At 45.0% G+C, this 26,123-nt stretch overlaps 2 protein-coding genes across 6 annotated transcripts in view; both read left to right on the plus strand.

The window, feature by feature from the left end:
* The first annotated feature begins 5,561 nt into the window (after window positions 1-5,561).
* On the plus strand, window positions 5,562-18,915 carry LDHA (lactate dehydrogenase A). 2 transcript variants are annotated; one of them, XM_008971505.3, is made up of 8 exons: window positions 5,562-5,708; window positions 7,888-8,037; window positions 10,494-10,611; window positions 11,903-12,076; window positions 13,907-14,080; window positions 14,761-14,878; window positions 16,523-16,646; window positions 18,183-18,915. In XM_008971505.3, exons 2-8 carry the CDS (start codon window positions 7,912-7,914, stop codon window positions 18,345-18,347), a joined length of 999 nt encoding a protein of 332 aa, XP_008969753.1. In that variant the 5' UTR covers window positions 5,562-5,708; window positions 7,888-7,911; the 3' UTR covers window positions 18,348-18,915. The 2 variants fall into 2 exon arrangements, with proteins under 2 accessions (XP_008969753.1, XP_034788165.1); XM_034932274.3 differs by having other exon boundaries at window positions 5,701-7,679.
* A 4,423-nt stretch (window positions 18,916-23,338) lies between these two features.
* LDHC (lactate dehydrogenase C) overlaps window positions 23,339-26,123 on the plus strand; it is a 39,203-nt gene continuing 36,418 nt past the window's right edge. For 2 of the 4 annotated variants that reach the window (XM_003818235.4, XM_008971506.4), the window contains exons 1-2: window positions 23,339-23,489; window positions 23,790-23,924. In XM_003818235.4, coding sequence (XP_003818283.1) covers window positions 23,799-23,924 — 126 coding nt within the window. In that variant the 5' untranslated portion in view covers window positions 23,339-23,489; window positions 23,790-23,798. Of the gene's footprint in view, window positions 23,544-23,789; window positions 23,925-26,123 lie in introns of all 4 variants that reach the window. The other 2 variants (XM_063608124.1, XM_003818236.6) reach the window with 2 other exon arrangements.

A 26,123-nucleotide genomic window follows, 5' to 3' on the forward strand; every position in this document is an offset into this window, starting at 1 on the left:
GGAGATACATGAGAAACTTGCGGGGGTTTTTTGTTTGTTTTCTGAGATGGAGTCTTGCTCTGTCACCCAGGCTGGAGTGCAGTAGCGCGATCTCGGCTCACTGCAACTTCCGCCTCCTGAGTTCAAGCAATTCTCCTGCCTCGGCCTCCGGAGTAGCTGGGATTACAGGTGCCTGCCACCGCACCCAGCAAATTTTTGTATTTTTAGTAGAGACAAGGTTTCACCATGTTGGCCAGTCTGTCTCGAACTCCTGACCTCGTGATCCGCCAGCCTTGGCCTCCCAAAGTGTTGAGATTACAGGGGTGAGCCATCGTGCCCAGCCTTTTTGTTGTTGTTGTTGTTTGTTTTTGAGACAGGGTTTCATTCTGTCTCCCAGGCAGGAGTGCAGTGGAGTGATCATAGCTCACTGCAGCCTCAACCTTCTGGACTCAAGCAATTCTGCCACCCTAGTCTCCCGAGTAGCTGGGACTACAGGCACACGCCACCGTGCCCAGCTAATTTTTTTTTTTTCTCGTAGAGATGAGGTCTTGTTATTTTGCCTAGGCTGCTCTCAAACTCCTGGGCTAAAGCGATCCTCCTGCCTCAGCCTCCCAAAGTGCTGGTATTACAAGGATGAGCCACTGTGCCCGGTGCTAGGAAAACTTCTTGCCCTGTGCTAGGAAAACATTTTTTCCTAGTGGAAAGAAAGTTTCCCAGTGGAAAAAAAGTTTATTTGCACTAGGAGCTTACAGTTCAGTGACAGAGACATACACCAATATGAATTAATTTATTTGGGAGGCTGAGGTAGGCAGATGGCTTGGGCCCAGGAGTTCAAGACGAGGCTGGACAACATGGAGAAACCCTGTCTCTACTAAAAATATAAAAATTAGCCGGGCATTGTGGTGCACACTTATAGTTACAGCTACTCAGGAGGCTGAGGTGGGAGGATCACCTGAGCCTGAGATGTGGAGGTTGCATACAGTGAGCTGAGATTGCACTGGGTCACAGTGGGAGACCCTGTCTCAAAAAAAAGGAATATATTGAGTGCTGATTATGTGGGGCTCAGGTGGGTAGGGATGATGGCAAAGGAGAGGGCACTCAGAGTGAAGGAACTCCCTAGGTGGAAGGCTGGAGGTGAGAGAGTACATGGCACATTTGGGGAATGTGGTGTGTAGCCCTGGGACTGGTATATAGGAAGCATGAAGGAAAATAGATAAAACCAGAGAGGGGATGTGGGTGCTGGATCACAGGGGTTTGGCTGTGTCTTTCCAAAGTGTTTGGACTTTATTCTTGAGGCAATGAGGGGCCACCGAATGCTCTTGAGGAAGCGTATAATAAATACAAGATGAAGGAATGACTCAGCACTGTGTTTTGGATGGACAGCATCCTGCAGCCAGGGCCATTTTAGGAAAATCTTACAGTGGGTGCTGAGCAGCATCTATTCTCTGAGGCCAGCTTGTCCCTTGTCAAACCACCTCTTTATGGGATTTTCCCTTTAAAAAAAATTTTATTGATACATAATAGTTGTACATATGCATGAGGTACATGTGACATTTTGATACAAGCATAAAATGTATAATGATCAAATCTGGGGAACTGGTATATCCATCACCTCAAATATTTGTGATTTCTTTGTGTTGGGCACATTCTGAATCTTCTAGCTATTTTGAAATATACAATAAGTTATTAACTATAGTCGCCCTATCTAACTGTATTTTTGCACCCATTAACCAATCCCTCTTCATCCTTCATCCCCGCTATCCTCCCCAACTTGTGGTAACCACCATTCTATTCACTACCTCCGTAAGACCAAATTTTTTAGTTCCCACATGAGTGAGAACATGCGATGTTTGTCTTTCTGTGCCAGTTTATTTCACTTAACATAATGACCTCCAGTTCCATCCATGTTGCTGCAAATGACAGGATTTCATTCTGAAATAGCTGAATAGTATTTCACTGGGTATATATAGCACATTTTCTTCTTCTTTTAAAAAAATTTTTTTTTTGAGACAGAGTCTTGCTCTGGATTGCAGTGGTGACATCACAGTTCACTGCAGCCTGGACCTCCCTGGGTCAGGTGATCCTCCCACCTCAACCTCCTGGGTAGCTGGGACTACAGGCATTTACCACCATCCTCAGCTAATTTGTTTTTTTTTTTTTTTTTTTTTGTAGAGATGGGGGTTCACCATGTTGCCCAGGCTGGTCTTGAACTCCTGGCTCAATCTGCCTGCCTCAGCCTTCCAAAGTGCTGGGATTACAGGCATGAGCCACCATGTCCAGCCCCTCTGCTTCCTGGGTTCAAGCAGTTCTCCTGCTTCAGCTTCCCAAGTAGCTGGGGATTACAGGCATGTACCACCACGCCCAGCTAATTTTTTTATTTAGTAGAGATGGGGATTCATCACGTTGGTCAGGCCAGTCTTGAACTCCTGACCTCAGGTAATCCACCCACCTCGGCCTCCCAAAGTGCTGGGATTAGAGGCATGAGCCACTGCACCTGGCCAACACATTTTCTTTATCATCCATCCATTGATGACACTTAGATTGAGTCCATCCATACTTCAGCTATTGTGAATAGTGCTGCAATAGTCATGGGAGTGCAGGTATCTGTTTGATATACTGATTTCATTTCTTTTGGATATATACCCAGATTGCTGGATCATATGGAAGTTGCAGTTTTAGTTTTTTGAGGGGTCTCCATACTGTTTTCCATAGTGACTGTGCTAGGGATTTTCCCTTTTGAAGAGGCCACATCCAAAGAACACTTGGTCAGATTAAGAATTCTGTTCTGTCCCCTGAAAGTGTTTTCTGACCTGTTCCAAGGGTTCCACATTCTTCTCTGGCTTTAGTACAGAAGTTCTACTGTTTGGATTGTATTAGTCAGGGTTCTATATTAGTCAGGGTTCTCCAGAGAAACAGAACCAATGGAAGAATATATATAAAGAGATTTATGAGGAGGAATTTGCTCATGTGTTTATGCAGGCAGAGAAGTCCCATGATCTTGCCATCTGCAAGCTGGAGACTCAGGAAAGCTGGTGGTATAAATTCCAGTTCGAGCCCAAAGGCCTGAGAATCAGGAGAGCCAAGGGTCTAAGTCCCAGTCTAAGGGCAGAATACCAAGGTCTCAGCAGAGACACCCATTGGCACCCACAGCCTCTTCTGAGCCTGGGACTGGTTTGGGCCCCCTAGATAATTTCTTGCCCTTTGTATGGAGTGGTGTGGGACAACATCCTATAATAGAGAGAAAATCATAGGCTTTGGGGTTAGTCAGCACTGGGTTAAAGTCTCAGCCAAAATCACTTACCAGCTGCACTACCTTAGCAAAGTCACTTACGTTTCTGAGGCTTGGTTTCCATATCTGAAAAATGGGGATAATTATGCCTACTCCAAAGGATGAGTATGGGGATTACCTAGCTGGCTGCCAGCACCATAGCAGGTGCTCAGTAAATGGTATTTGTTTTATTCATATTTGTGGAGTCAAATACTGGCTGTTGTTCTGCCTAAGAAGCCTGAAGCTGTGCTTGGAGCAAGCTGTTGCTAGGTATCATAAATTAGGGGAATGAAGACTCTACCTAGTTTATCTTCACAGGTCATCTCAGAGTGCCCAAACCCAAGCCTTTCAGGTGAAAATTCTTCGTCTCCCCAGCCAACTTCAGCTCTCTGCCTTCTGCACACCTCTTCCCAGCAGCAGTGGTCACATTTGGTAGGCAGGCAGAGGCCCAGCCCTGACTGAGAACACTGTTGCAAAGACTGAGGAACCGGAAAACACTGTGGCAATCTGCCCTGCCCTGAAGAATCAGTGGCCCACCCCTAAACTTTCCAGCTGTGTGTTTGAGGTGAGAGCCCCATTTCAGAACCTAGAGTGATCTTAGAATCTAGAGTGATGGGAAAACTGTTAGAGCATGCAAGCATGCCCTGCTATTTTTTTTTTTTTTTTTTTTTTGAGACAGGGTCTCACTATGCTGCCCAGGCTAGTCTCGAACTCCTGGCCTCAAGCAGTCCTCCCACCTCAACCACATTGGTGCTGGGATTACAGGCATGAGTCACTGCACCTGGCCCCTTGTGCTATTTTGGAGCTGAGGTTAGAGTTTTCCGTCAAAACCAAGAAACTCAGTTATGGATCTATCTCAAAGCTGCACTGGGCTGCTGCTGTAGGTTCAGGGAGTAAGTAAACCCAGCCATCCCTTTGGGCTGAAAGTTCCAGCCCTCTAATTCCCTAATCATTTGGTCTTTCCCATGACTGGCTCCTTCCTGAGGCTAAGACTCCTCATTCATTAACATTAAGTCAGGGAAAAAGGCTCTTTATAAATAACAAAAGACACTCCTATCAGAAAATTCAGGAAATTTTGGCATACTCAAGGGCTTACCAAATATATTTCATAATATACCCCACAGTGGGGAAGTATTGGTACAAATTAAAGAAGAGATGGAGGAGGGCGGGTTAGGCAATGGAATCAGCAAGAATACAGGCCCAGAGGTAAGTATGATAAGAAAACAAAAAATTGAGCTGGGCACGGTGGCTCACGCCTGTAATCCCAGCTCTTTGGGGGGCCGAGGCGGCCAGATCACTTGAGGCCAGGAGTTTGAGATCAGCCTGACCAACATGGTGAAACCCCGTCTCTACTAAAAATTACAAAAATTAGCCGGGCGTGGTGGCGCTTGGCTGTAATCCCAGCTTCTCAGGAGGCTGAGGCAGGAGATTCGCTTGAACCCGGGAGGCAGAGGTTGCAGTGAGCCGAGATCAGCCCACTGCACTCCAGCCTGGGCGACAGAGCGACTCCGTTTCAAAAAAAAAAAATTAATAATTAAAAAAAAATCGCAGGGCAAGTGGGCGCGCTTGTAGTCCCAGTCACTTCGGGGAGCCGAGGTGGGAAGATCGCTTGAGCCAGAAGGTCGAGGCTGCAGGAAGCCATGATCACGCCACTGCCCTCCAGCCTGGGTGACAGACTGAGACCCTGTCTCGAAAAATACCAAAAAACAAATAAACAAACAAAAAACCAAAACCAAAAAAACGAGCCACTGACAGTTCTTGGGTATGGCTGAGACTCGAGATGAGATGCCAGTGGGGTGGGCAGTAGGAAGTGCAGAATAAAATGTAAATTTGAACTGAGTCACCCTGCAAGGCCTGAGAGGCCAAGGCTTCACTGTGAGTGGGAGCTGGTAGGCTTAGCAGCAGAGGGAAAAGCAGCGTCGAGTTTTGGAGGTCACTCGACTTAGGTAAGAACAGACTGACTGACTGCTAGGCATTTTCTTCCTTTCGTTCAACAAATATTTGCGGAGTGCCTATTACGTGCCAGAAGCTGTTCTGGACACTGAGAAACAGGGATGAAGAAGAAACAGATCCAAGCCTTCCTGAGAGTAACGTCCCCAGGTTTCATGGATGAGGAAACTGAAGGTCGTCCTGACTCAGGCTCATGGCTCCGACCCCGGCTTCTGTGGTTGGAGGGCAGCACCTTACTTAGATTCCCAGCGCACGTGGAGCAGTCTGCCGGTCGGTTGTCTGGCTGCGCGCGCCACCCGGGCCTCTCCAGTGCCCCGCCTGGCTCGGCATCCACCCCCAGCCCGACTCACACGTGGGTTCCCGCACGTCCGCCGGCCCACCCCCGCTGACGTCAGCATAGCTGTTCCACTTAAGGCCCCTCCCTCGCCCAGCTCAGAGTGCTGCAGCCGCTGCCGCCGATTCCGGATCTCATTGCCACGCGCCCCCGACGACCGCCCGACGTGCATTCCCGGTACGGTAGGGCCCTGCGCGCACGGCGCCAGAGGGATGGGCAGGTAGAGCCAACTGCTTCTGGTTCTGCTGGCCTCCGCTGCTCGCGAAGGGGTTCCTGCTCCCGGGAGGTGTAGGAGCCGCTTTCCAGAAGCACAGCCCGGAGACGTCTGGGCGGCGGCCCACACAACGCATGTGTTCGGAGCTCGCCGCGCTCTGCTTTTGCTCTAAGCGGGAACCACGGCTTCTGGCCATGCTGGGGAACCGAGGAGTTGGCCGCACCCAAGCAGGGGTCGAAAGCCCGGGTGGATGCGGAACAAGGATCTGATAGGCCTTAAGGGTGGGGGATACCTCTGGGCTCGAAATCGGCGGGCGGTGCAAAACTCGAGGTCGAGTTCTCGGAGCCCGTAGAGCCAAAAAAGCCTCAGCTTGTCCGGGGCGGGTTCTTGAAAGCCGGAAAGCGGCTGAGTACCACGTGGCTTGCATTTTTCTCTTGGGACGCTCGAGAGGTGGGCTCCGTGAGGGCAGCTGCTGCCTGCAGATTATAGGGAGCTCTTTGCGCATTTATTAAGAAGCTACTGGTGTATCTCGCGCTGTGCTAGGCATGGCGCATGCAAAGATGAAGCAGGCAGCATCCCAACCCTTCCGCACCTCAGACGGTCAGTTGAGTAGGATCCGCCGGTACCAACTCCTCCTTTTAACAAATGGGGAGACCGAAAGCTAGGAGACAGTCAGGGATCTCTAAGTTCCCAGTGAGTAGGCGGCAGAGGTGAGGTGTAGAACTCGTTTTTGCATGTCTCTCGCCTCTAGACGCACCCTTCCCTCATCCCATGCTCTCCCACCTCCGCCCCTACATTAAAGGTAGCATTGGATCCCGGGGCCGTTCAGTGAAGCTAGCAGGTGTCCGCAGGAACTCCCTTCCCCCTGCCAGGCTAGAAACCTTACAAGGCTGTCTAGAAATAGCAGTGATTTGTAAGGAGAGACCCGGCTCCAGCTTGGTGACTCTGGGCTGACTGCCTGCCTAGAGGTCCTCTCGGATTTTTGCCCTTTGGAGTGGTGTCAAAACTAGACGTGATACTTTGGGGATGCAGCCTGTGATATTTCCTCCAGCGAATGCAGTGCAGGGTTGGATTAACAAGGTGGAAAGAATTCGAGGGTTCCACCAAGTAGCTATTAACTCTAGGGCTGCAGGCCTCAGGCCTTCTGCAGCTATTTCTACACTCCCTGTACTGAAACTATTTCTTCATACTGGGCCTCACAGGCCTTTGCAACAAGGATCACGGCAGAAGCCACACCGTGTGCCTCCCTCCCGGTTGGTTAACAGGCCCTGGTTTCTAGTATTGCGATTTAAAGTCTGGCGCTGGCTGCACGCCAGACCTGGGAGGCTGCCAGCTAGGCTTCACGTTGCTGGCGTCTGCTTCGGGGCATTCATTAGGTCTGAAGTCTGAATCCCAGCTCCCTCTCACCCGCTGAGCTGCATAGCTCCAGATTGCCTCTGCTTACGGGCGGGGCTTCTCAGCCTTCTGCCTTCTGGCCGGATGCCCGCTTCCCAACGGCCGGAGGCCGCTAGGCTAATCGGCTTCGCCCTGCGCGCTGTAATGCGCATGCGCACGCGCACAAGTTCCTGGGCCCGCCCATCTTCCGGACTTGGGCGGGGCGTAAAAGCCGGTTGTTCGGAGGACCCAGCAATTAGTCTGATTTCCGCCCACCTTTCCGAGCGGGAAGGAGAGCCACAAAGCGCGCATGCGCGCGGATCACTGCAGGCTCCTGTGCCTTGGACTTGAGCTTTGTGGCAGTTAATGGCTTTTCTGCACGTTATCTCTGGTTTTTACTTGAGAAGCCTGGCTGTGTCCTTGCTGTAGGAGCCGGAGTAGCTCAGAGTGATCTTGTCTGAGGAAAGGCCAGCCCCACTTGGGGTTAATAAACCGCGATGGGTGAACCCTCAGGAGGCTATACTTACACCCAAACGTCGATATTCCTTTTCCGCGCTAAGGTATGGGCCTTCACTCTTCACAGACCCTGTCATTAGGCCTTTCAACTCTCTTTTGGCAACCATTAGGTTTTTTCCCCTCCCTTTTAAGTCATCTCTAGTGATTTATAGTGGCAAATACCCCCAAAGGAAGTAAAATAGCTTAAAAAAATCTCTTGGTTAATAAACATTAAAGAAGCTGTAGTGACACTAAATGTTTTTCCTCCTATAGATTCCTTTTGGTTCCAAGTCCAATATGGCAACTCTAAAGGATCAGCTGATTCATAATCTTCTAAAGGAAGAACAGACCCCCCAGAATAAGATTACAGTTGTTGGGGTTGGTGCTGTTGGCATGGCCTGTGCCATCAGTATCTTAATGAAGGTAAGTGAGAGTCTACCACACTGGAAGCCCATACCTTGACCCCACCCATCCTCTACCCCCACTCCTACACCTAGAATTGTATTATTACATTTCATGTAACAGTATTTAGATTCATGCACTCATTCGGATAACTTTCTGTGAAACAAACTTTTGAAATATGATAATACACCAGAAGTGTATCTGAAATTAAAAAGAATCAAAGGTTGTCAGGCTGGAGACCCAGTTCCTAAAATTCATTATTCTGTATTAACATGCATGGATTGACTACCAATGAAAAGGAAGGGTGCATGATTTTAAATGAGCCAAAATTCTTTTAAAGTGATTTTTGAATTGAAAATGACAATTCAAAAATTGTCATTTATTGGTAAAATTATATGGGAAATCATAAGTTCTCCCACCCAAATCTCATTGCCCCTGTGCCTTGGATAGCAATTTTGTTATCAATTATGGAGCTAAAATTTAATTAGAAAAAAGAAATTGTGAGTAAAGCACTCCTTATTACACTATTGAAAGCTGATTTATATTTAAAAGAAATTGAGGCAGCTTACAACATTAAAATGTCTGAGGCGGGGCACAGTGGCTCATGCTTGTAATGCCAGCACTTTAGGAGGCTGAGGTGGGCGAGGTCAGGAGATGGAGACCATCCTGGCTAACACGATGAAACCCCATCTTTACTAGAAATACAAAAAATTAGCCGGGTGTGGTGGCATACGCCTATAGTCCCAGCTACTTGGGAGGCTGAGGCAGGAGAATTGCTTGAACCCAGGAGGTGGAGGTGGCAGTGACCCGAGATAGCACCACTCCACTCCAGCCTGGGCGACAGCGAGACTCCATCTCAAAAAAAAAATCTGAAGTTAAGATGTGGAGTTTCTAATAAAAGTAAAATGATGAATTCTGGGTTCTAAATAGACATGGATTCAAGTGAGAAGGGACTAAAGACAGAAATGAGCCATGAAAAGGCCTTGTAACAACACAGGTGACTCTATATATGTTCTTAGGAAACGCCACATAATACACCAACTTTTATTCCTTACCCACTAGATGAGAAATTGATGCTGTTTTCCCCACACCTACAAACCACCTATGGTTTTTCTCTGTGATGGCCTCTGGCTCAGGTGTGGGTAAGAAGAGTAACTGATACTCATTATATTGTGGATGATTTAGGGATAGATCTGCAGCTTGAATAACTTTTGGTAACGATAGACCACATCCAGTTGTATTAAAGCTGTTATTGGTGCTCCTGGCCTGAAATGGACCTATGAACTTTGAGTTGCAACTATAAGGATATTTTTTGCCAGTATTATACACTGCACAAACCTATTTATCCATAACTGTTAGTATTGGTTCATATATGGTTCATATATGGAATCAACCAGGGAATAGTTCAGATTCCATCTCTGAAAGATGGGCGGAAATCAGACTTTTTAACTTTTTAACTTTTTTTTTTGAGACGGAATCCCGCTTTGTTGCCCTGGCTGGAGTGCAGTGGCACGATCTTGGCTCACTTGACCTCCTGGGTTCAAGTGATTCTCCTCTCTCAGCCTCCCGAGTAGCTGGGACTACAGGCACCCACTGCCACGCCTGGCTAATTTTTGTATTTTTAGTAGAGACAGGCCTTCACCATATTGGCCAGGCTGGTGTTTTTTTTTTTTTTTCTGAGAAGGAGTCTCGCCGTGTCGCCCAGGCTAGAGTGCAGTGGCGTGAACTCCGCTCACTGCTAGCTCCGCCTCCCGGGTTCATGCCATTCTCCTGTCTCAGCCTCCCAAGTAGCTGGGACTACAGGCACCCACCACCACGCCTGGCTAAATGTTTGTATTTTTTAGTAGAGACGCGGTTTCACCGTGTTAGCCAGGATGGTCTCGATCTCCTGACCTTGTGATCTGCCTGCCTCGGCCTCCCAAAGTGCTGGGATTACAAGCGTGAGCCACCGTGCCTGGCCTGGCCAGGCTGTCTTGAACTCCTGACCTCAAGTGATCTGCCCGCCTCGGCCTCCCAAAGTGTTGGGATTACAGATGTGAGTCACTATGCCCGGCCAGAACATTTCTTACTAATTTCAAGTCTTGACGCTGGTCTATATCACCTAGTTAAATGAATAACAACCTAAAATTGGTGTGTAGGATGGAATTTGAGAGAGTAGACAGAGCAGTTTTATATAATTGGAAGTTATTCTAGCAACTGCCAGTCCAGTGTTCTGCTTCCACATCTGCAGTGGTGGAATTCCTATAGAGCTCGCTTCAGTGGGGAGACAGGGCTGGAGAGAGGGTCAGTGCTATCTATGTATGGAGTAATCTGTAAGTCAGCTTTTGAAATGGGGTGCCCTCTACTTTGAATATCTCGATACTGTACTAATAAAGTAACAGAACTCCCCTATGCCGGAAATATAGAAATTTTTCATGCTCTTCTAAAAATCTGGAAGTGGCAATTTTCCATTTAACTAAAGATTTGATGTCTTTTAGGACTTGGCAGATGAACTTGCTCTTGTTGATGTCATCGAAGACAAATTGAAGGGAGAGATGATGGATCTCCAACATGGCAGCCTTTTCCTTAGAACACCAAAGATTGTCTCTGGCAAAGGTTGATTTCAACAAGTTTATATTATAATCCATGCTTGACTTAAATTCTTTTTCCAGATGGTCTCCATTTGTTGCTTAGGGTAGAGTGCAGTTGCACAATTATGGCTCACCACAGCCTCGAACCCTGGGCTCAAGCAATCCTCCTTCCACTTCATTACCCCCTCCCCCTCACAAAGAAACTGGGACTATAGGGTATGCTACCATGCCCGGCTAATTTTTTTACTTTTTGTAGAGATGGGGACCCACTGTGTTGCCCAGGCCTGTCTTGAACCACTGGGCTCAAGTGATCCTCCCTCCTTAGCCTTCCGAAGTACTGGGATTGCAGGTGTGAACCACTGTGCCCGGCTTTAGACTTAAATGCTTTATCAGGCTTGAAATCCTAGCTCTTTAAAGATTTTGTTTTAAATGCCGGGTGCAAGAGCCTGGGAACAATTTCACTTAGGTGCCTGTGAATATCAAAGTTTCAATTTCTGGCAAATGGTTTAAATTAGAAATCCAATTTGTCCATGCTATGCAAACCATCTGAATTAGAATGTAATGAGTAAAGCTTAAACCTTAGGTCTGTATTTAACCACATTGTGTTACTTACTTGCCCCCACATCCTTTCACACACGAAGTTGAGAATAGGGTAAATAAATGAGCCTGTTCAGCTAATACTCTTGGCTTGACCCTTTCACACTTAACAGCACCAGCCAAGAAACCTGAATGTGAGCCCAAATAGTGTCTGTTTTGATACCTGAAAATCACTGGCCACCTTGCTGATGGGCAACTCCCTTCATCACTGGTTTAACTCTCTTGTGCCATAGGGTATCTAGAAGCAAAATATGTTTGTTAAGTGTAAAGCTGTCTCTGCTTAAAAACAAGTCCCCCTACCACCACCACCACCACCACCACCACAACCACACACACACACACACACACACACACACACGAAATTGCCTGTTCCTGGGCTGATAGGACACCAGTTAAGTAGAAACCAGGAGTATGGAAGAGTGTGAATGTTGAGCTTGGGGATCAAAAAATTTGAGGATATGTAAGAAATTAATAGGAGAATCAAATAATAAACTTGATTTCCTCCAGCTCTCCCTAATTGTAGTTACGTAAAGTTACAACTTGACTAAAACTAGAATACAAGGAAGATGTTGACATGCTCTTCCTCCATTTAAGAAGCCATAATGATAAAACTCTAAGAACAAGAAAGGTTTGTGGAGCATTTATGGAACAAATTTTTGCTGCCTAGGTAAAATTTATTCTAAAGGCCTTAATCTGGTCATTATTCCCCTTTTCTCTAGACTATAATGTAACTGCAAACTCCAAGCTGGTCATTATCACGGCTGGGGCACGTCAGCAAGAGGGAGAAAGCCGTCTTAATTTGGTCCAGCGTAACGTGAACATCTTTAAATTCATCATTCCTAATGTTGTAAAATACAGCCCGAACTGCAAGTTGCTTATTGTTTCAAATCCAGGTGAGGCTTTTGACTGCATAAAAATTGACAAGCTATAGTAAAACTGATAGTATATGATATATATATTATATATATTTTAAATATTTTGAAATATTTTAAATACATTTTTAAAAATATTTTCGAATATTATTTTAAAATATATATATATATTTTGAGGCAGAGTTTTGCTCTTGTCGCCCAGGTTGGAGTGCAGTGGCGCAATCTGGGCTCACTGCAACCTCTGCCTCATGGGTTCAAGCGATTCTTTTGCCTCAGCCTCTCAAGTAGCTGGGATTACAAGTGCCTGCCACCACACATGGCTAATTTTTTATATTTTTAGTAGAGACAGGGTTTCACCATGTTGGCCAGGCTGGTTTTGAACTCCTGGCCTCAAGCAGTCCATCTGCCTCCCAAAGTGCTAGGATTACAGGCGTGAGCCACCGTGCCCAGCCACGCATATTTATTGATTCATTTATTTTTCTTTTTTTTTTTTTTTTTTTTTTTTTTTTTGAGACAGAGTCTCGCTCTGTCGCCCTGGCTGGAGTACAGTGGCTTGATCTTGGCTCACTGCAAGCTCCGCCTCCCGGGTTCATGCCATTCTCCTGCCTCAGCCTCCTGAGTAGCTGGGACTACAGGTGCCCACCACGACGCCTGGCTAATTTTTTGTATTTTTAGTAGAGACGGGGTTTCATCAGGTTAGCCAGGATGGTCTCGATCTCCTGACCTCGTGATCTGCCCGCCTTGGCCTCCCAAAGTGCTGGGATTACAGGCGTGAGCCACCGTGCCTGGCGATTCATTTATTTTTCATGTTTCATTTCCCTTCTAAGGAGATTTGTGTGTGTGTGTGTTTTGTTTTTTAATAATTTTAAAACATTAAAGGGAATACAATGCCTTTAAATGTAGTTGGAGCTTAAAATTACCTGCCCAAGATCTTGGATAAGGGATAAGTTTGTGAATAATTGTTATTCTCTTTTTTTTTTTTTTTTTTGAGACAGTCTCACTTCGTAGCTCAGGCTGGAGTGCAGTGGTTCGATCTTGGCTCACTGCAACCTCTGCCTCCTGGGTTCAAGCAATTCTCCTGCCTCAGCCTCCCAAGTAGCTGGGATTACAGGCACGTGCCACCATGCTCGGCTAATTTTTGAAGTTTTAGTAGAAAGGGGTTTCACCATGTTGCCCAGGCTGGTCTCAACTTCCTGAGCTCAGGTGATCCATCTGCCTCAGCCTCCCAAAGTATTAGGATTACAGGCGTGAGCCACCGTGCCCGGGCCCATAATTGTCTCTTAGTTGATAAACAGTTTATTTTCATAAAACTGTTACTATACTTTTTTTTTGAGAGCATGTCTCACTCTGTCGCCCAAGCTGGAGGGCAATGGGATGATCATGGCAGCTTTGACCTACTAGGCTCAGGTGATCCTTCTTCCTCAGCCTCTTAAGTAGCTAGGACTACAGGCGTGCACCAATATGCCTGGCTAGTTTGTTAAAAGTTTTTTGTAGAGATGGGGTTTTGCTATGTTGCCCAGGCTGGTCTTGAACTGCTGGCCTCAGGCAGTCCTCCCACCTCAGCCTCCCAAAGTGTTGGGATTACAGGTGTGAGTTGTCATGCCCAGCCAAAACTACTTTTTGAATAATTAATGGACTTGATATACATAGTGTAGAGGCTTAAAAATATTAACAAAATTATTGGTTAGCCATGATCAATATCAAGATCCTGAAAAGCCATATATCTGGAGTAGCCTATCATTATCTAATGATCACCTAGTATCTGCTTAAGTGTTTTCTTCATAGTAGGGATATCTTTTTTGTGTGTAGGGAGAGGATAATGGGTGATTTTTGTTTTCTCCTTTTTCATAGTGGATATCTTGACCTACGTGGCTTGGAAGATAAGTGGTTTTCCCAAAAACCGTGTTATTGGAAGTGGTTGCAATCTGGATTCAGCCCGATTCCGTTACCTGATGGGGGAAAGGCTGGGAGTTCACCCATTAAGCTGTCATGGGTGGGTCCTTGGGGAACATGGAGATTCCAGTGGTAAGCATAAGTTATTTTCTTTTTGTTTTTGAAAAGATTATATAAAAAGTCGATGGGCATTGTATTATTCAATTAGAGCCTAATCAAATATCCATTCAGTAGGATGGAATGGTTTCCCGAAATCTAGCATTTTGTATAATTATATGTTAAGAATTGTTAAGATTGTTGCCATTTTATATGGCATTTTATGGCGAGGGGGACGGGAAATGAAATTTCTCTTCTTACCATGGATATCTTAAGACTGTAGTTCTTAGGATGTCTTCAGTCATTTAATATCACAGCTGTTTATACCTGACTTGTACTGCCTGGCCCTGAAAAGATGAGCAAATCCAAATGCACAAAAGTTATATTATCACAGTTGAAAAATGTTATGATTAGGTTCTGTATGCTAAGAAAACCCCCCTTATGTTCTCATACTATCTTTATATTTCAAATATACATGGGTTAAACATTTCAATTGGCTAGAGAAACAGGTTAGAATACAGTTAAAATTCTTAGTTTTACATAATGTAAGTAAATGAAAATCTAATCTAAAAGTGAGTAATGACTACATTAGTAGTCTTGACCATCTACCAAAATTGAGTATTCTTCCTCCGAAGATAAGAGAGTTAGGAAAGTGAATCACAATTACTAATCTGTTGGTACATGAAAATAAATGTAGTCTGTACTATTTCTTTTAGTGCCTGTATGGAGTGGAATGAATGTTGCTGGTGTCTCTCTGAAGACTCTGCACCCAGATTTAGGGACTGATAAAGATAAGGAACAGTGGAAAGAGGTTCACAAGCAGGTGGTTGAGAGGTAATAAATCTTTTAATTTGGCAACACAGAATATTAACATTTACTATTTTTATTTAAAAGGTTAAAATTGTAATAGTATTTGCATTTGAGAACTTTTTGTTAGAAAACTTGTGTGGTTTTTTTGTTTTGTTTTGTTTGAGACAGAATCTTGCCCTTTCGCACAGGCTGCAGTGCAGTGGCGCAATCTTGGCTCACTGCAACCTCTGCCTCCCGGGTTCAGGCGATTCTCCTGCCTCAGCCTCCTGGGTACCTGGGACTACAGGCATATGCCATGACGCCCGGCTAATTTTTTGTATTTTTAGTAGAGATGGAGTTTCACCATGTTAGCCAAAAAAAAAAAGAATGTGCCTCACCTTGCAAGGCCCAGGCCCTAGGATCACTTGAGCTCAGGAGTTCAAGGCCAGCCTGGGCAACAGGGCAAAACCCTGTCTCTACAATAAATACACAAATTAGCCAGGCATGGTGGTGAGCACCTGTGGTCCTAGCTACTTGAGAGGCTGAGGCAGGAGGATCGCATGAGCCTGGGAGGTCAAGGTTGCAGTGAAGCGAGATCCTGCCACTGCACTCCAGAGCCTGCTAGCCTGGGTGACAGAGTAAGAGCCTGTCTCAAAGGAAAAAAAAATTATTGAAATAGGGAAGCTTTCAACTTGGTGGCATTATTTACCTTTGTGGTCCTGTGTGGACCTCAGGTCTATAGAATTAAAAAATGAATCATAGCCGGGCATGGTGGCTCATGCCTGTAATCCCAGCACTTTGGGAGGCCGAGGCAGGCAGATCACGAGGTCAGGAGATCGAGACCATCCTGGCTAACACGGTGAAACCCCATCTCTACTAAAAATACAAAAAATTAGCCGGGCGTGGTGGCAGGCGCCTGTAGTCCCAGCTACTCGGGAGGCTGAGGCAGGAGAATGGCATGAACCCGGTAGTTGGAGCTTGCAGTGAGCCGAGATCGCGCCACTGCACTCCAGCCTGGGCGACAGAGCGAGACTCCATCTCAAAAAAAAAAAAAAGAAAAAAAGAATCATAATCTTTAGTTCATAACATATTCTTGTGATTGGTCAAGCAAGGCCCTCTTGTTTGTATTTGTTTAATTAAATAAAACCTGTGAACCCACCACCCAGCTCAAGAAAGAAACACAACATCTGTCAAATAACATTGTTGAATCAGAATTTAGTATTCTGCTGGTGTTTGGAAATAAGTGGATTCTGTGCTCTTTCCCGCAGCTATCCCTCTGTCCCCCTCACGCTCCCACTTGAGATAATCCTGAGTTAAGGATGCTATGTTATCTTGGATTTCTTTTTAAAATTCAATATTATATTTTTAAGAATTATCCAATTTTTTTTACAAGTAGCTATAGTTTATTTTTTGATAGCTGTGTAATATTCCATTGTATCAGTATACCATGATTTATCCATTCTTCTGTTGGAGGACATTGGAAAGATTGTCATGTTTTTGCTGTTACTAACAGTACTGTTAATGACTATCCCTGTACATAATATCCTAGCATACATGTGCAAGGGTTATTGGTATAATGCAACATTGTGGCATTATTTACTGTAAAATGTGTATTAATGAAAACTTTGTTTTTCTTTCTTTCTCCCACCCTGCTTTTTCTGCCTTTACCTATGGTTTCCTATCATACAGTGCTTATGAGGTGATCAAACTCAAAGGCTACACATCCTGGGCTATTGGACTCTCTGTAGCAGATTTGGCAGAGAGTATAATGAAGAATCTTAGGCGGGTGCACCCAGTTTCCACCATGATTAAGGTAGGTCTATGTAGTGATACGCTGTATTTGAATGCTTTTTGCTGGCTTTTTAAAAAAGATTCTTCTGAGAAAGATTAATACAAGTCTTCCATTACTGACTTAAGTGAAATAAATTAATGTACCCACAGCTTTCCTTTTTTGAAAGAAATGGTTGAGCTTTAGGATTAATGTCCATTAGGCCTGTTCAACACATAGATACTTGATAATTTGACTACAAAAAAGTCTTGTTCAATTATGCTGAGGTAGGTGGAAGACTATAAAAGAAATAAACTATTTCTCCATTGGGGAAAATAGAAATTATATTCAAGTTAGCGTTATGTTACTATTTTTAATGACTTTCTTTTATACTATTAATTAAATCATAACTGAACACCTGGAAAGGAATTTCTACTTATCAAAGTTTTTTATTTTTTTGAGACAGTCTCCCTCTGTCACCCAGGCTGCAGTGCAGTGGCCAATCTCGGCTCACCGCAACCTCTGCCTCCCAGGTTTAAGCGATTCTTCTGCCTCAGCCTCCTAAGTAGCTGGGACTACAGGTGCGTGCCACCACGCCCGGCTACTTTTTGTATTTTTAGTAGAGACGGAGTTTCACCATATTGGCCAGGCTAGTCTCGACCTCCTGATCTTGTGATCCACCCGCCTCGGCCTCCCCGAATGCTGGAATTGCAGGTGTGAGCCACCGCACCCGGCCTCAAGTTGTATTTTAAAATCTTCATAATTAGGCCACACACAGTGACTGACAGCTGTAATGCCAGCACTTTGGAAGGCCAAGGGCAGGAGAATTGCTTGAGCCCAGGTGTTTGAGACCACCCTAGGCAGTATAGTGAGATCTTGCCTCTGTTAAAAAAAAAAAAAAGGGCCATGTGCGGCAGCTGATGCCTGTAATCCCAGCACTTTGGGAGGCCAAGGGGTGGATCACCTGAGGTCAGTAGTTCAAGACCAGTCTGACCAACATGGTGAAACCCTGTCTCTACTAAAAATACAAAATTAGCCAGGTGTGGTGGCAGGCGCCTGTAATCCCAGCTACTTGGGAGACTGAGGCAGAAGAATCACTTGAACCCAGGAGGTGGAGGTTGCAGTGAGCCGAGATCGCACCATTGCACTCCAGCCTGGGCAACAAGAGTGAAACTCCATCTCAAAAGAAAAAAAGCGGCTGGGCTCTGTGGCTCATGCTTGTAACCCCAGCACTTTGGGAGGCCAAGAGGTGGATCACCTGAGGTCAAGAATTTGAGACCAACCTGGCCAACATGGTGAAACCCCATCTGTACTAACCATACAAAAATTAGCCAAGTGTGGTGGCGCACGCCTGTAGTCCCAGAAGGCTGAAGCAGGAGAATCACTTGAACCCTGGAGGTGGAGGTTGCGGTGAGCTGAGATCGTGCCACTGCACTCCAGCCTGGGCGACAGAGCGAGACTCTGCCTCAAAAAAAAAAAAAAAAAAAAAAAAGCTTTATAATTATAGAGACTGTAAGTCTTGGGAAACCTGGGAATGCATAGACAAAATGTGAGATTTTTTTTTTTTCATTTCATCTTCAGGGTCTTTACGGAATAAAGGATGATGTCTTCCTTAGTGTTCCTTGCATTTTGGGACAGAATGGAATCTCAGACCTTGTGAAGGTGACTCTGACTTCTGAGGAAGAGGCCCGTTTGAAGAAGAGTGCAGATACACTTTGGGGGATCCAAAAGGAGCTGCAATTTTAAAGTCTTCTGATGTCATATCATTTCACTGTCTAGGCTACAACAGGATTCTAGGTGGAGGTTGTGCATGTTGTCCTTTTTATCTGATCTGTGATTAAAGCAGTAATATTTTAAGATGGACTGGGAAAAACATCAACTCCTGAAGTTAGAAATAAGAATGGTTTGTAAAATCCACAGCTATATCCTGATGCTGGATGGTATTAATCTTGTGTAGTCTTCAACTGGTTAGTGTGAAATAGTTCTGCCACCTCTGACGCACCACTGCCAATGCTGTACGTACTGCATTTGCCCCTTGAGTCAGGTGGATGTTTACCGTGTGTTATATAACTTCCTGGCTCCTTCACTGAACATGCCTAGTCCAACATTTTTTCCCAATGAGTCACATCCTGGGATCCAGTGTATAAATCCAATATCATATGTCTTGTGCATAATTCTTCCAAAGGATCTTATTTTGTGAACTATGTCAGTAGTGTACATTACCATATAATGTAAAAAGATCTACATACAAACAATGCAACCAACTATCCAAGTGTTATACCAACTAAAACCCCCAATAAACCTTGAACAGTGACTACTTTGGTTAATTCATTATATTAAGATATAAAGTCATAAAGCTGCTAGTTATTATATTAATTTGGAAATATTAGGCTATTCTTGGGCAACCCTGCAACGATTTTTTCTAAAAGGGATATTATTGACTAATAGCAGAGGATGTAATAGTCAACTGAGTTGTATTGGTACCACTTCCATTGTAAGTCCCAAAGTATTATATATTTGATAATAATGCTAATCATAATTGGAAAGTAACATTCTATATGTAAATGTAAAATTTATTTGCCAACTGAATATAGGCAATGATAGTGTGTCACTATAGGGAACACAGATTTTTGAGATCTTGTCCTCTGGAAGCTGGTAACAATTAAAAACAATCTTAAGGCAGAGTGCAGTGGCTCATGCCTATAATACCAGCACTTTGGGAAGCCCAGGTGGGCTGATCACTTGAGGCCAGGAATTGGGGACCAGCCTGGCCAACACAACAAAACCCCATCTGTTAAAAAAACAAAACAAACAAAAAAAAAAAACAAGTAACCTTGGTGGATGTCTACTCAAGTTTTCTGTACATTTTTCTGAAAATACAACTGTGACCCTTATCCAGGCCTGAAAATCATACTTGTAAAGGTTAACTGAACAACATTATTGTCATTCCCAACTCCAGGATCTTTTTCCAAAGATTCTTTCCTGAGAGCTAGTTAAGGGAAGGAATTATCTTAAAGCCTGGTTGTCCAATCTTTTGCTTTCCCTGAGCCACATTGGAAGAAGAATTGTCTTGGGCCACACATTAAATACACTAACACGTGCCAGCTGTGGTGGCTGACACCTATAATCCCAGCACTTGGGGAGGCTGAGGCGGGTGGATCAGGAGTTCAAGACTAGCATGGCCAACATGGTGAAACCCCATCTGTACTAAAAATCGAAAGATTTGCCAGGTATGGTGGTCTATGCTTGTAATCCCAGCTACTTGGGAAGCTGAGGCACAAGAGGCTGAGGTGAGAGGATCGCTTGAACCGGGGAGGCAGAGATTGAAGTGAGTCAAGATGGCACCACTGCTCTCGAGCCTGGGCAACACAGTGAGACTGTCTCAATAAAAATTAAAGAAATTAACACTAATGATAGCTGATGAGCTACAGAAAAGTTCATGATCTGGATACCTGCTGCCACCTAAAGAGTCCTCACATTCAAAGGGTCGGACACAGCTATAAAGCGTATCGTTCTGTGGATTTTTAGTGTATTCACATAGTTGGCAACCATCACCAGTATCTAATCTTAGAATATAGCTGGGTGCAGTGGCTTCAAATTCCCAGCACTTTAGGAGGCCAAGGTGGGTAGATTGCTTGAGCCCAGGAGTTCCAGACCAGTCTGGGCAACATGGCAAAAGCCTGTCTCTACAAAAAAGAAATTAGCCAGGCGTGGTGGCAGGTGCCTGTAGTCCTAGCTGCACAGGAGGCTCAGGTGGGAGGATCCCTTGAACCCGGGAGATAAAGGTTGCAGTGAGCCAAGATCCCACCACTGTACTCCAGCCTGGGTGACAGAGTGAGACCCTGTTTCAAAAAAAAAAAAAGAATATTTTAATTAGCACAAAAAGAGGCCTGTACTTAATCCTGTAGCCTTTTGTAAACTTTGAGTCACCTTCAGTCTTTAAAATTTTTAAATTTACATTAATTTTATATTATTTGATACAATAAATTAGTCAATACCAACATGACTGAAAAATAATATTTAAGTGAAATAGACTGATTCTATTAATCTTTCATGAATTTTCAAATGCAATCTTGTAAAGTTTCCTTACTTATGGGCAAAATAAATGTTCCAGGTTCAGTTTGTACCTTCCTGCCCCAGGCAAGGAATAGGCCAACTCTGCAAAGAAACTTGATTTTTTTTTTTTCATAGTAACCTTGGGAACTAAATTAAGCAGGCCTTATCCCCATCTTACAGAAGTTGCCAGTTAGTGTAGAAGCAAATGTGATGCTCAGAACATGGTTCTACTTCCTTTTTTCCCCCCACTAAAGCCCATGTTGCCAAAATAAAACTCAGTACTTCAAAGCCATGTTCTTTAAAAATTCTTTAAATTTTTTTTTATTTTGGCCAGGTGCGGTGGCTCACGCCTGTAATCCCAGCACTTTGGGAGACTGAGGCGGGTGGATCACAAGGTCAGGAGATTGAAAACATCCTGGCTAACATGGTGAAACTCCATCTCTACTAAAAATACAAAAAATTAGCTGGGCATGGTGGCGGGCGCCTGTAGTCCCAGCTACTCGGGAGGCTGAGGCAGGAGAATGACGTGAACCCGGGAGGTGGAGCTTGCAGTGAGCCGAGATCAGACCACTGCACTACAGCCTGGGCGAGACTGCGAGACTCTGTCTCAAAAAAAATTATTTTATTTTATTTTATTTTATTTTTATTTTTGGGGGTAGAGATGGGGGTCTCCCTATGTTGCCAGACTGGTCTTGAACTCCTGGGCTGAAGCCTCGGCCTCCCAAAGTGCTGGGATTGCAGGTGTGAGCCACCATGTCTGGCCCCAAAATTCTTTAGTGAGTACCTACTATGCTTTGGTAAATGTTGCAATGTACAAGAATAAATAAAGACAAATTTTGGTTCTAAAGTTACTGCAATCAAGTAAGCAAAATGTTAAGTAAGTTTGGAGTATTTGGGCAGGCATGGATGAAGAGCCAGTTCTAGTCATCTGGCATCAGTTTGGCCACTACCAAGCTGATACCTTCCTTGGCCGCCAGGGGCCTGAGGCAGGTGTAGAGCTTAAATTTCCAGTCCATCCAGGCCAGCAATCTCCCTCTCAGCCCGGGGATAAATGAGGTTGCTGTGGAGGTATAGGACCAAGTGGTTGCTGCTCCTGTCTGCTATAGGAGGCCTCTAGCTTCAGGCTAGTTGCTGGTTGAGAAAAGTGCCATAAGAGAGAGATATACAGGAAATGATGGTAGTTGACATTTGTCAAGGAAAGCCAGAGTATGTATGTGCAAAGCTGAAAATGAGGAATTAACCTTGAGAAGGGCTGGGGAAAGAGCTTTCTTGGTTTAAAGAACAGCAAAAAGTCCTGATCCAAAAAAGCTGTCCAAAGCGTAGTTGGAAGGAAGTGTATTGAGTGTCCTGAGATGATATGGGAAGTGGGGGTAGGAGGCCAAATCTTGAAGATCTAGGTTGTGGTAAAAGTGGGTTACTCTACCTGTAATGGAAAGCCACGGAAGAGTTTAAAGCAGGGTTATTGCATAATCTGAACCATATTGAAAACAAATACTGACTGGGTGCGGTGGTTCACGCCTGTAATCCCAGCACTTTGGGAGGCCGAGGTGGGTGGATCACTTGAGGTCAAGAGTTCGAGACCAGCCTGGCCAGCAAGGTGAAATACAAAAAAATACAAAAAAATTTGCCCGGCGGCTGGGCACGGTGGCTCAGCACGGTGGCTCACGCCTGTAATCCCAACACTTTGGGAGGGCGGATCACGAGGTCAGGAGTTGGAGACCATCCTGGCCAACATGGTGAAACCCCATCTCTACTAAAAATACAAAAATTAGCCGGGTGTGCTGACGCACGCCTGTAGTCCCAGTTACTTGGGAGGCTGAGGCAGGAGAATTGCTTGAACCCAGGCGGCGGAGGTTGCAGTGAACTGAGATTGCGCCATTGCACTCCAGCCTGGGCGACAGAGTGAGACTCTGTCTCAAAAACACCAACAATAACAACACTACAGGCTATTATAAGAAAAATAAATTATATTTTGGATTTTGAAAAAGGTTCAAATGCAAATACTCTACAAAAGATGGAGTAGGTTGTGTCCCCTTCTGTGAGATATATATCTCTCTCACACACAAAAAAATATATATGTAAATTTTTTTTGAGATGGAGTTTCTCTCTTGTTGCCCAGTCTGGAGTGCAGTGGCGCGATCTTGGCTCACTGCAACCTCCGCCTCCTGGGTTCAAGCGATTCTCCTGCCTCAGCCTCCCAAGTAGCTGGGACTACAGGCATGCGCCACCATGCCCGACTAATTTTATATTTTTAGTAGAGACGGGGTTTCGCCATGTTGGCCAGGCTGTTCTCAAACTCCTGACCTCAGGTGATCCACCTGCCTCGGCCTCCCAAAGTGCTGGGATTACAGGTGTGAGCCACTGCGTCCGGCCATGAGTTATAAATATTAACAATTTCTTGCTGTAAATTGAAAGCATCCTTCGCGTCTTTGCGTTTCATTACCACCCTCTGTTCTCTCAAGAGAAATTCTAACTTTATTTCAGCACTCAGTCCTGAAGTTACAGAAGTTAATAATTATTTAAAATCCTGCAAACAATATATGGATATCCCGATATCCCCGTCTTGCACACTCTTTGGGCCAGTCTGGAATTCTTCGCATCAGCGTTTCGGTGATCTGGACCGCCGCCACCCACACAGCGCTCCAGGGCAGAAAAGACGCCCCATGCCCGCGCCTGGGCCGGCGCGGGGCGGAGCTTGCGTGCTGACGCATAAGAGCCGAGCGGGGGAACGTGCGTGTCTCGAGTCGCACGGAGGGCAACCGTCGCCGGGCTTAGCGCCTCAACTGTCGTTGGTGTATTTTTCTGGTGTCACTTCTGTGCCTTCCTTCAAAGGTGGTGCTTTGTCCTTGTGGGTCATCTGTACTGATTGCGCCAAGCAAAGCATTTGTGAGCGTGTGGTGCTGGGGTGAAAGTGGTGGCTGGGGGCAGGGAGAAATCCAAAAGCCCGCTGGTGCCCCAGCCCTCCCATTGCCTGGTAGACTGGGCCTTGCTTTACCCTCCCCGCATCCTTTGACCAGGAAATTCTTTCTTTGGCTTCCCCCCATCCCCGGCTCCAACATTCTGCAAACTGAAGAGGTAGTTTCTTAGATGTTCAGTGTGGTTAATCCAATGAAATTGCATTATCCCTATCAGGTTCTCCAAATGTCAACTGTCAAGGAGCAGCTAATTGAGAAGCTAATTGAGGATGATGAAAACTCCCAGTGTAAAATTACTATTGTTGGAACTGGTGCCGTAGGCATGGCTTGTGCTATTAGTATCTTACTGAAGGTGAGTGAGAAGCCCATCCTGTGGCTGAAAATCAAGTGAGCACTTCAGAGTGTTGTATATGTCGATGTATTCAGGGTTGCAAGGTTAATCCCTTGAAAGCAATTATGTATCCTCTGACCTTTCCTCCCTCCCTCCCTCCCTCCCTTCCTTTCTTTCTTTCTCTTTCTTTCTCTCTTTCTTTTCCTTTTTTTAAAAACTTCTTCTTTCTTTTCTTTTTTTTTCTGACTTTCCCTTTCTTTTTCTTTTTTTGAGACAGGATTTGTCTGTTACCCAGGTTGGAGTACAGTGGCGCGATCTTGGCCCACTGCAACCTCCACCTCCCGGGATCAAGCGATTCTCCTGCCTCAGCCTCTTGAATAACTGGGGCCACAGGCATGCACCACCAGGCCTGGCTAATTTTTTATATTTTTAGTAGAGATGGGGTTTCTCCATGTTGGCGAGGCTGGTTTCGAACTGCTGACCTCAAGTGATCCGCCTGCCTCGGCCTCCCAGAGTACTGGGATTACAGGCATGAGCCACCACACCTGGCTGCCAATAGGTATTGTTTTTAACCCTTGTGCCCTCCTCCCTCTCTGCTTTTGGAGTCCCCAGTGTTTATTGTTCTCTCTTTTTTTTTTTTTTTTTGAGACGGAGTCTTGCTCTGTTGCCAGGCTGGAGTGCAGCGACAGGATCTCGGCTCCCGGCAACCTCTGCCTCCCGGGTTCAAGCGATTCTCCTGCCTCAGCCTCCTGAGTAGCTGGGACTACAGGCATGTGCCACCACGCCCAGCTAATTTTTATATTTTTAGTAGAGACGGGGTTTCATCATGTTGGCCAGGATGGCCTTGATTTCTTGACCTCGTGATCTGCCTGCCTCAGCCTCCCAAAGTGCTGGGATTCCAGGCATGAGCCACCACGCCTGGCCTTAAGTAGGGACTTTTACTTCTTTCCCTTACTGTTCGCTTTTGGAATCTGGCTATTGAAATCTGAATGAATACACTCCTTGTATATAGTTCCGTACTCTGTCACATGTGACAAAAACCCAATTTAAATTAGGGTAAGCAGAAAAAGACGATATATTGTTCATGTAACTGGAAATAGGGCAAAACTGCTTCAGGTACTACCGGATTCTGAAGTTCACACATATCAAGACATAGTCTTTGTATATCTTGGTTTAGATTTTCTCTGTTGGCTTAATTCGTAGAGTCTTTCTATGTGGTGGTAAAGATGGCTGTACAGTTTGTTCTTAGATTCTTGTTTTTTCTCCAACTCTACAGTCCTTACTAATGTTCTTAGATTTGCATGTTATTCTTAGAGCTTATGATTCCAAAGAAAAGTGAGATGTAATCTTCCGTCTTCCATTTTCAAACTTCATAGACATGCTTGTTTCTTATACCTGGGCCATATGTCCACTTATGAACTGATTTCAGTGACCAGAAGGAAAGGATGGAACAATTGGCTAGGTCTGGTTTTATGCCCATCTACCCTAAGCTTGGAAGACCAATGTTAATTGTACTGCACTGAAACATATGGAATGGGTTCCCATGGAAAAGAGAAATTCTATTACCAGAAAAAGGGACACTAGACAGATGAAAACAATAAGTGTTCATCAGAGGTGGTTACCTTCCTGTTTGGGCCATAACGACGCATACTAAAAGCAGCTTTAGCCAACTCAGAAATTAGGGTTAAGGTTAAATATAATAAAATCCTGGCCGGGCGCAGTGGCTCAGGCCTGTAATCCCAGGACTTTGCGAGGCTGAGGTGGGTAGATCACTTGAGGTTAGGAGTTTGAGACCAGCCTGACCAATATGGTAAAACCCCGTCTGTACTAAAAATACAAAAATTAGCCGGACATGGTGGCGGGCGCCTGTAATCCCAGCTACTCGGGAGGCTGAAGCACGAAAATTGCTTGAACCTGGGAGACGGAGGTTGCAGTGCCCGAGATTGTGCCACTGCACTCCAGCCTGGGTGACAGAGTGAGACTTCATCTCAAACAAAACAAAAAACACAAAAATAAAGGCTAAATATAATAAAAGCCTTTGAAATCATTTTATTTTCCTTGGTTTCAAACTGTTATCTGAATGGCAAAAAAAAACAAAAACAAAAAACACCCAGCTCTAAAAAGTTCTAACCATTATATGAAATCAAACAATTTTTGCTACATCTTAATATTTACTTACCTTGACTTTCGGTCACCCAGGCTCATTGAGAAACTATTTTT

Source organism: Pan paniscus, chromosome 9, assembly GCF_029289425.2.
Source record: "Pan paniscus chromosome 9, NHGRI_mPanPan1-v2.0_pri, whole genome shotgun sequence".
NCBI lineage: Eukaryota > Metazoa > Chordata > Mammalia > Primates > Hominidae > Pan > Pan paniscus.

What these genes read in the sequence shown, in the direction of transcription:
- LDHA (XM_034932274.3), top strand. Translation starts at nt 7,617, where the DNA reads ATGGGTGAACCCTCAGGAGGCTATACTTACACCCAAACGTCGATATTC. An exon ending in CCATCAGTATCTTAATGAAG is followed by an intron (nt 8,038 to 10,493) that starts GTAAGTGAGAGT and finishes GATGTCTTTTAG; the next exon opens with GACTTGGCAGATGAACTTGC. An exon ending in GCTTATTGTTTCAAATCCAG is followed by an intron (nt 12,077 to 13,906) that starts GTGAGGCTTTTG and finishes CCTTTTTCATAG; the next exon opens with TGGATATCTTGACCTACGTG.